At 46.8% G+C, this 10,170-nt stretch overlaps 1 protein-coding gene across 1 annotated transcript; it reads left to right on the forward strand.

Moving 5' to 3' along the window:
• Nucleotides 1–5,090: 5,090 nt before the first annotated feature.
• ADI1 (acireductone dioxygenase 1) lies at nt 5,091–9,783 on the forward strand. The gene is made up of 4 exons (XM_066258296.1): nt 5,091–5,313; nt 7,614–7,733; nt 8,549–8,728; nt 8,873–9,783. Exons 1-4 carry the CDS (start codon nt 5,194–5,196, stop codon nt 8,990–8,992), a joined length of 540 nt encoding a protein of 179 aa, XP_066114393.1. The 5' UTR covers nt 5,091–5,193; the 3' UTR covers nt 8,993–9,783.
• The last annotated feature ends 387 nt before the right edge of the window (nt 9,784–10,170 follow it).

The following is a 10,170-nucleotide window of genomic DNA, read 5'->3' on the forward strand; positions in this document are numbered from 1 at the left end:
ACCCTATGTCTTTTGATTGGAGCATTTAATCCATTTATACTTAAGATTATTATTGATATGAACTGATTTATTGCCATTATATTCTTTAAATCTATCATCCTCTTTTTCTCGATTCTTTTTTTCCTTTGCTGTTTTTAAAGCAGGCCCCTTAATATTTCCAATTTGGTTTTAATGAATTCCTTGAGGGTTTTGTTTTTTTTCTGTCTGGGAAGCATTTTATTTATCCTTCAATTTTAAATGATAGCCTTGCATAAAGAAGTTTTGGTTGTAGGTTCTTGTTTTGCATCATTGAATATTTCTTGCTAATCCCTTCTGGCTTCAAGTATTTCTGTTGAGAAGCTGGATGTCATCCTTATGGGGGCTCCTCTGTGGGTAATGAATGGTGGCTTTTCTCTTGCAGCTTTTTATATTCTTTCTTTGCTCTTAATTTTGGCACTTTATTTATGATGTGTCTGGTGTAGGCCTCCATGGGTTCCTCTTTAATGGGATATTCTATGCTTCTTGAACTTGTGTGACTTTTTTTCCTTAATCAATTTAGGAAAGTTTTCAGCTATGATTTCTTTAAACAAGTTCTCTATCCCTTGTTCGGTTTCTTCTTCAGGAACCACTATGATGCAGATGTTGTTTCTCTTCATGTTGTCACACAGCTCTCTTAAAGTTTCCTCAGAGTTTTTGATCCTCTTTACCTTTTGCTGTTCTGCTTCTGTGCTTTTGTTTATCTTGTCCTCTAAATCGCTGATTCCATCCTCTGCTTCATCCAGCCTGCTGTTAATTTCTTCTAGTGCAGCCTTGATTTCTGATAGTGTATGTGTCATTTCCGATTGGTTCTTTTTTTATCATTTCAATTTCCTTTTTGGTGCTTGCTATTTCTTTATTTTGGTGTTCAGTATGTCCATGAAATGGTGCTCTAAGATCTTTGAGCATCCTAAAAATCATTATTTTAAACTTTGCATCTGGTAGTTTGGTTATTTCTGTTTCTTTAGTTATTTTTCTGGGAATTTCTCTTGTTGAGTCATTTGGTGCACATTTCTTTGTCTGCCCATTTTGTCTGTGTATTAGGTAGTTCTATCTGACTTTGAACTTTTTTTGGTGTCTTTGAAAGAAGATGGGTCAGTGGTGCTGACCTCTGTTTTCCTTGTTCTAGGAATGCTTCTTGATGATACCATTTCTTTCCTGTAAGTTGTCTGTGAGTATTGAATGCAGTTGGTTCTTTTGTTGGTACAGTTATTCTTTTAGGCTGGCTGACTCTAAGGGTCAACCTTGATCATATGTATTACACTCTGTACAATGTCTGTCTTGTTGGGTGTATTTATTCTCCACAGTGTCTGGTGTCTGCCAGACTCCTCCTTTAGGCATGTGTCTTGTGTAGGTAGCTTATTCTAGGGTTGGTGCTGTCAGTGCTACTAGTTGTATTGGTTCTAGATCTTCTTGGGTTGGCATCAGCTGTTGTTTGTAACCCGCTGTGGGCTACTTGTCCGCAGTTACTGCTCTTTTCACTGTTTGTGTCTGCATTTTCTGTGCCTGGGTAGTGTGAGAGGGGCCAATCCATGTATAAGGATCAGTTTCCTCCTGTTTAGAGATGACAGAAGCTTTGTAATAGCCCCAAGCTACATAAGATTTGCCTACACTTTTCAGTGGCTCTATCTCCTCTTGCAGCTGCCTGGTCTTCCCACAGAGTCCTCTGTAGCAAGTCCTCTGTGTGAGCCCTGACTGATCTCACCCAACCAACCACTCTGCAGGTTGCAATCTTGTTGGGATAGGGCAGCTGAGGTTGGGAATACAATGTTAGTGAGACCCCCTACTTCAGGGGTCTCTTGGTCAGGATCTCAGTACAGGAAATATGGTCCCTACTCTGGAGCCTAATCCCTCAGCCACTGCTGGGTACTCAAATTTTGTTTCTCCCAAGGTGAGCAGCAGGTTAAGATTGAAGTGAGGCTGACAGTCCTCTCTGCAGAAGTTCTTAAAGCTGGTGAGACCCTGGTCTCAGGGAAAAAGACTGAAAAGTCCTCTCCTGGGGCTGACTGTGCCCCCCCAGAAAGTGGCTAAGCCCCTTGACCAGATCCAACAATAGGCTCACAGGGATCCACACTTTAAATATTCATGCACCAAGCCTCTCTCCCTTCCCCCAGTGGAATCTAGCCCAGGGTTGGCTGACTGTGAAGCTCCACCCTATTGAATGTACATGAGCTACTATGCCGGTGCTAATCACAGACAGCGAAATTTGCCTCAGCTGGGCCAGTTGTGAGGAACGCTTCCTTTAAATACCACTCTCCAAGGGTTGTTAGGTCCTGAACTGATGCTCTCCACAGCCTACCACTGGTTGTGCTAGCCCTGGGACTCCCTGGCAGGAACCTGTTGGAGACCAATGGGAGACACTGCCCATGACTGGCCCTCAGCAACCTTCTTGGAGCTACAGCATTCCAGAGTTTGTGGCTGCCTCTGCTGGGCCCAGGTGTACATGGAAATACCAAGCTGCACACCTAGGCTGGCTTTTGCCCACACTGGGCCTGGGGAAGTTCTGCTTAAAAGGTCAGGGTTCCCTGAGTCACCTACTGCAGCCTCTGTCTGCTTTCTGGATGCTTGTTGGGCTCCACCACTGAATAGACCTCTGCTAGAGTCTGGAGCCTGTGACAATTCAGGGATTAGGAAGGATAATGGATGTGGGTCTGCCTCTGGCCCCAGGAGACAGTCTGTCTAACTTTTTTTACAGACCACAGTAGTGTGTGGCCCCAGGAGTCCAGTGGGTGTGACCTCTGAGACCCAGAGGTGTGGTCTGCCTACTGTGTATGCTTCCCTCCTAGCCACTGAGAGTATTATGACCACAACTCCAGTTATGGTCAAGACCACACATCCTATTGCAGGATGGGTGAGAGACTGGGCAACCAAATCTCATAGTGGTACTGCCCAAACCTCTACCCTGGCCAAGTGGGGTGCATACTTACAACAATGCTGTGCTCTTAGCACCAGCCCATTGAGAGAAGAACTATAGGAAGCTTGGGTCCTGTCACCTATGTGACCTTAGAGTCAGGTGCAGTTGGGGCCCAGAACCTGAAGTCAGTCACTATCAGGAGGGGCGCATACCCACCCATCCCTGAGGATGCCTGGTATACTGATGGTTCTAGCAGGAGCCAACCAGCCAAGTGGATGACCATAGCCTTGCATCTGGCCACTGAGACTATTTGGATGGACAAAGGTACAGGCCAAAGCAGCCAGTGTGTGGAATTAAGAGCCGTATGGCTACTTTCCCATAATGAACCTTCACTTCTGGTAATTTGCACTGACAGCTGGGCTGTCTATCATGGATTGACCCTTTGGATTACTATATTGGTAATACACTGTCTGCTATGGAATCAGGCCATGTGGCAGGACTTATGGGAAATAGGACACCAGAAGCAGGGGACAGTATATCATGTCAGAGGGCAAGCCCCTTTAGCCCATCCTGGGAATTACGATGCAGACACTTTGGCAAGGGTGCAATGGTTGGAGACTGAGCCTGCAGCTGATGTGGCGCAGTGGCTCCACCAGTGCCTGCTCCATGAGGGACAGAAAACTATGTGGGTGGCCTATGCAGAGGTACTTGCAGCTTGTGATCAATGTGCTGTGTGTTCCAAGGAGCACCTTCGGAGACCACTGGTGTCACCTGGATAGATCCAGAGGGGTCATGTTCCACTGACACGGTAGCAGATAGACATCATCAGACCCTTACCAACGTCAGATAGATACCAGTATGCAGTCACCTCTGTATATACTGCCATTGGTCTGCTTACTGCTTACTCTGCCTGTAACCTGGGCCAAAGGGCAGTCATACAGGCTCTGGACTGCCTGAGTGCTGCATATGGGCTGGTCCTTGAAAGTGACAATGGTCCCCATTTCACGGGTTCTATGGTGAGGCAATGGGCTCAAAGCCTGGAGGCAGATGGAAAGTACCATATCCCCTACCACCAACAGGCTGCTGTTATCATTGAGTGGTATAATGGACTCTTAAAGCAGGGACTGCGCCAGGAGAGGGGCACCAGCTCCCTTAATGGATGGACACACTGCTTGTGGACAGTACTCTGGATTTTGAATGAAAGACCTCGATGGGGGGTCAGCTCTGGTGGAGGCCCTCCTGCCCTGGGCAGCTGCTCCCATTCAGTTGCAGATATGCACCAAGGAGCTTTACTCAATCTGGGCTTTGGACGGCATAACAATGTGCTCCTGCCTGCCCTAACAGCCTTCCTTAAAGCCCAATGGCTTCAATGGACATGGTCCTGGACTGTACAGGCCTCACACCTACGAAAGGTGGCCTTGCTGGCACCGTGGGGAAGTGGACCTCCAGGTAACTTCCTGGGCAACCAGCACTTGTATTATCACTTCAGTGCTCAGGGAGACAGAATTATTAAGGGCACCTTTGTAATTTCTTTATGACCCATAATGAGTGAGGTGACAGGTGCGGCAGGAACAGGGCAGTGAGTGATGTGGTGATGTATAAGGTGGAACCCTGCGGGATAAGCAGTAATTGGTCAAAAGTTGGACAGGCCAGCTTTCTAAGGAGGATGGGGAGAAGAGAACAACTGAAATTAATGTTTGCTTTCTGTATAGTATTTCTGAAGGTTCTGGAGTCAACTGTATACTGTGGAAATGTGCTACCTTAGAGCAGGCTAGTTTAAATCCTACAAGTTTTCAGGTACTTGATCCTCTGGGGCGGATGGCTGAGCTAACCTGATCTCTTTTGGTTGATGGCTTTGCAAAGGTGAAGCTAGGCAGATTGAGCAGCACGGCCTACTTTTCTTATCAGCTTAATTGCTGAGAAATACAACTGAGGAGAATTTGTATTTTTGTTTTGTTTTTGCTTATTTTCATTCTAAGACATTATATTTTAAATTACAGCATAATATTGCAGACAGTTGCAGAAATCATTGCACTGGCTAGGGAGCGCCAGTGAAAACCAGGCTCCTGGGTGGTGACTGGACCTAGCAGCACCGATTAACAACAGCGATTGTTCCGGGCTTTGCTTTCCTAGTGACTATCAGCTGTTGACCTCAGGGCACGCCCCCCGCCCCCACCCCAGGACGACTTGAGCCCCGCCCCCGCCGGAGTTACAGAAACGCAGGACCGGCCCCCACGGTTCAGGTCCCGGGCAGCTCGGTGCCGCCAGCCAGTCTGCCCCTGTTCACGTCCCGTGCAGTTTAGTGCCGCGCGCCCGGTCCCAGTATGGTGCAGGCCTGGTACATGGACGACTCTGCCGAGGACCCCCGCTGGCCTCACCGAGCAGAGCCCAGCCATCCGGTCAGCCTGGAGCAGCTGCGCCGGCTCGGGGTTCTGTACTGGAAGGTATGCGGGGATGTGGGGCAGCCCAGGGCTCGCCGACGGGCGGGTGACCTATCGGTTTAGGTTCCTCCTGATTCCCCGGCTCGGTGTACACACCAGGATTCGCAGAGTGCAGCTCCGCGGCCAGGACAGGGCCGGGGCGTGCTGCGCATGCTCAGCGCAGATCCAGGCGGTCTGCCATTGGGCGCTGTGCATGCTGAGCAGTTTTGTCGGGCAGTCTGTGGTTAGGGCTCACTGAGCATGCCCTTTAACATGGCTTGTGGTTGACTGTGGGCACTGCGCATGCTCAGTAGCGGAGTGGGTGGCCGGGGGTGTGTTTGCAATGCGTGTACTCGAGCTTAGCTGGGAGGTCTTTGGCCGGTCTGCTGCACATGCTCAGCAGCAGTTGGAGGGTCTTCGGAGAGACCCCTACTCCGCCCTTTGACTGCCCCAGCCTTAGGCGGGACCGGGCGCTCAGGCTCAGCGTGGGGCGGCATGGTCCCATGGCCACCCGCTACCATCCTGGTTCTGGGCGCAGGGCTGGGCGAGACCAGGATGGAGTGGTAACTTTGTGTCTGTGTGCGCGAGTTAAGTTTTACACGGCGCTTACCTTCTCCTGGTCTAAGACAACACTTCAGAGCAGTGAGAGGATTCGTGTCAAAGCTAAGCATCGTTTTACAGCATGGTTAGTGCAGCCACAGTGCCGGGATCAGCAGGGCTCCTGAGCGCACGCTGTCGCTTTGGGCGTTTAGGGGAAATGCGACATGCCGAAGGGTGATAGCCCATGACGGGTCAGCCCGGCCCCTGCCTCCCCGTGTTCTGCGTGCCCAGTCCACAGGACCTTCAAATGAAACGGCATTCGAGAGCGCCCTGTGTTTTCTGTAGTGGGGGAAGGGGGCGTTTCCGTGCGTTTACTCTCAGTGGCCCAGCGAATGACGGAAGCCCTCGCATGAGCAGTTAGTTTGAAGTTCGATTGTTGTAATGCGGGAAGTAGTGTTGTCTGTCAATAAGGCAGATCTGCTAACTTTGGAGTCATTTTTGTAGACATGAACGTATGGCTGGCTAGTACTTTGAGATACTCTGGAGTTTGCTGTTCAGTCCTCGTGGTGCAGTGTACATTGTATTGAAGTGTAAGGCCAAGCATGCTAAATTCCCTGCCACTAGTTTTAATTAGGAGGTCAGACTAATTCTGGCTGGCTCCCTACGGAACTGCTTCATGAAGAAGATGACATTAAAATCAGACATAAAAGAGCAGGCAAGGGGTGATAAATAAACAGGGTAGAAAAGCAGTCTAGGTGTAGGAAGCAGGAGCAAGGGTGTGGGGAGGTGAACCATCAACAATTTTTAAAGAGTAGCAAATATACTCACAAAAATTAGGAGATATTTCAAAATGAATATGAAGTGATAAAAAAGCATTTGATTTCTTTTTTCTTAAACAAGAACATCAGAAAAGCAAACGACAAGTCAAAGAAAGTAGTTTCATTATATAAATGCGAGGCAAAACCAACTTTTATTTAATTGGTGAAAATGCACTATACAAAAGGCTCAAAGTGCTGGAGTATCTGCATGTTCCCTGATCCCCTAATGTTTGTGAGCAGTGTACTCTTATTTGATTCACAATGTAGATTAAAATTTTTTTTAATTTATTGATTTTAGAGAGAGAGAGAGAAAAACATTGATTTGTTGTTCCACTCATCCATGCATTCAGTGGTTGATTCCCATATGTGCCCCCACCAGGGATTAAACCTGCAACCTTGGCTTTTCAGGATGATACTCCAGCCAACTGAACTACCTGGCCAGGGCACAATGTAGATTTTTTTTTTAAAGGGACCAGGGACAGAGAAAAAAAGACAGCTGGGGCCAGATGACAGAAGGCCCTAACCCAGTCTCATGAAATTGGGCTTTGTCTGTAGGCTCCGAGGGCATCAGACGTTTTGACCCAAGGAAACAGACTGACCAGAGACACGGTAGCTAAATTGGACTGTGGTGTGGATGGCTGTCAGAGGACTCCTACAGGGGAAGAGAGGTGTGTCCGTGGACAGAGCACTCCACCTGAGCTCATGGCAGTGGGACACGAGGTGTGAAGAGGAAACCCAGGAAGAACTTGGGGAGGAGGGAGGCAGGAATTAAACACAACTGCATTATTTTTAGCTGTTAGGGAGAATAGGAAACCATTCACAGAAGAGGGAAAGGAAAGTTTATTAGAATTGACGAAGGCTTAGATTATAAGTCTGGAGATAAGTATCTTGAAGGTCCAGAAAGAGAATGATTCTGTGTCTCTTTGTGTTCATGTGACCTTCTTTTTGTTGTTCATACTCTTTTAGTTGGATGCTGACAAGTATGAGAATGATCCAGAATTAGAAAAGATCCGAAAACAGAGAAACTACTCCTGGATGGACATTATAACCATCTGCAGAGATAAACTGCCTAATTATGAAGAGAAGGTAAGGAACTATGGATTATTTGAACAGGAGATCATTATAGTCACTCCTAATATACAAATGTTTTTCTTTTTTCTTTTAATGCCTGCATTTGGGTTTATATCAGAGTAATGCATATTTGAGTATTTTTATAAGATATTAGTGGGAAAGATACACAAAAATAGAATTGAAGAAATTGAAATTATTTATTGAAATGATGACTTCCTTCTTCAGATTTTCATGTGGTTTCTGACCTTCCAGTTTGATCAGCATGACTGTGTGTGTGATCATGTGATCATGCTGTGTCTACATGTGCTCTGTGTGACTGATCATATGAGTGTGTGCAGGTGATCATGTGACTGTGACCATGTGACTACTGGGATTAGTATGACTGTGTGATCATGTGACTACGTATGTATGTGATCTGTGTACCTGCCATGTGCGGTGGATAATGAGCAGGAGCCAGGATATCTCTTGGAGTCCTGGCTCTACACATCCAAGCTGTGTGATATTGGCCCAGCAACCTAGCCTCTCTGTGCCATATTTCCTCATCAGTCAAATAGGATAACAGATAACACCCAAATGAGTTATTATGTGTGAACTATCTAGAACTTAGTCTGGCACATGAGAAGTGCTATGTAAGTGTTAATTGTTTTACTGTTAGTTGGTTGATAGGTTTTATAAAATATTCTAGCTCCCACTCCTTTATACTTATTATATTACTTCTTATTTTTATGGGCAGACTTTCCACCCACCTCAGTTCTGGTCTTTGATTTGGACCTGTGCCAGCATGCAGGCTTGATCTGCAGTAGGCTCACAGAGTGTCCCTTGTGCTCTAGATTAAAATGTTTTATGAGGAGCACTTACACCTGGATGAGGAAATCCGCTATATCTTGGATGGCAGTGGGTATTTCGACGTGAGGGATGAGGAAGACAGGTGGGTCCGGATCGCCATGGAGAAAGGAGACATGATCACCCTCCCTGCGGGGATCTATCACCGCTTCACATTGGACGAGCAGGTGGGGACTTTGTGACTTTAAGGCCACTCTGCACAGATGCCTGGAGGTGACTAGTATGTTACAACATGAGAATTAAGACCAGTAGGGAAAGTTACTATGAAAGCTGGTTTAATACGGTATTGGGTGTACTTGTATGTTTTCCAGAACTACGTGAAGGCCATGCGGCTGTTTGTAGGAGAACCAGTGTGGACACCATACAACCGGCCAGCTGACCACTTTGAGGCTCGCAGACAGTATGTGGCATTCTTGGCGCAGACAGCATAGCCATGCCCCCAGGGCCAGCACACCCCTCACATCTGTGACGATCCTGAATATGATCGTGGCAGACACTCTATGTCATGTCCTCCTTGCTTTTATATTGTAGACTTGAGGCTTGGGGAGCTTTCCTGTGAGATTATTTGATCAGAATATGTTTTAGGGAAAAGAGCCATAAAACTTGATTTTTATGTAGAAGCAACTGTGAGAATGTAGTCAGTCACATTCCTTTTCTCTCATCCAGTAGCTAGTAGCCCTGTACTGGCATACACATCCCACTTGAACTGGGATGAGTTTCACGTCCCCAGTGTCACTGCCTAGTTGCCCCACCAGGACCTGAGACCTAGGCTTGTAGCAGACTGCAGACATGGCCACGCTGTCTGTGAGCAGGCGTAAGAGCAGAGGATAGCACTGGCCCCATACAACACAGTCTTCTCCCTGAATGCTGGTGCGGAGTGGGGGTGAGCACTCATATCGGAACTCTCACAGTTGCTCATGCCACATTCTTGTTTAAAATGAAGTAATTGCCTTAACTTAATGCTCGTGGCTATAATCAGGTATCTGTGGCTTGTTAAAATTACCCTGTTTAGATTCTTTGTGTGATCGTGTCTGTCTCCTGCATCTGGTCCTCCTGGTGGTCTTTTTGGAACCACCAAGTACCAGGTTGACATCCAATTAATATAGTCTTTGTTTAGTGTGAGATTTCTAGGTTAAACTCCCTGGTATATATCCTGTTACAATCAAGCTTTTGAATTTTAACAATAAAATGGTACATTAATTTTTTTATTCAATAATTCTGAGATGTAGTTATGCCTAATTTGTTATAATCATTAAAAAAAAAACAACAACAACCAAATCAATGACATGTTTTGAAGAGCAGTATAATGCCAGTGGCTGAGGCCAGGCAGGTCCACACTGGACTTGGGCAGATGGTAGAGAAACTGCGGAACTGGAAAGTGTTGGGCCATTCTCGTTTAATGGTGTCTCACAACAGCAGATGAGCAAACAGGTATGGGAACACTGCTTCTCAGGTGAACAGCAAAAACAGCCCCTTCCAGTGGTGGGCAGGCAATCCACAATCTGCCATCTTCAATCCACACTTGAGTGCAAGCACCCATAGCCTTACATAGACTATACACACGTGGTGCTGCCACATGCTCATGCACCAGTCACGCAAAGTGCTTGCA

This window comes from Saccopteryx bilineata, chromosome 2 (genome assembly GCF_036850765.1).
Source record: "Saccopteryx bilineata isolate mSacBil1 chromosome 2, mSacBil1_pri_phased_curated, whole genome shotgun sequence".
NCBI classification, from domain to species: Eukaryota; Metazoa; Chordata; class Mammalia; order Chiroptera; family Emballonuridae; genus Saccopteryx; species Saccopteryx bilineata.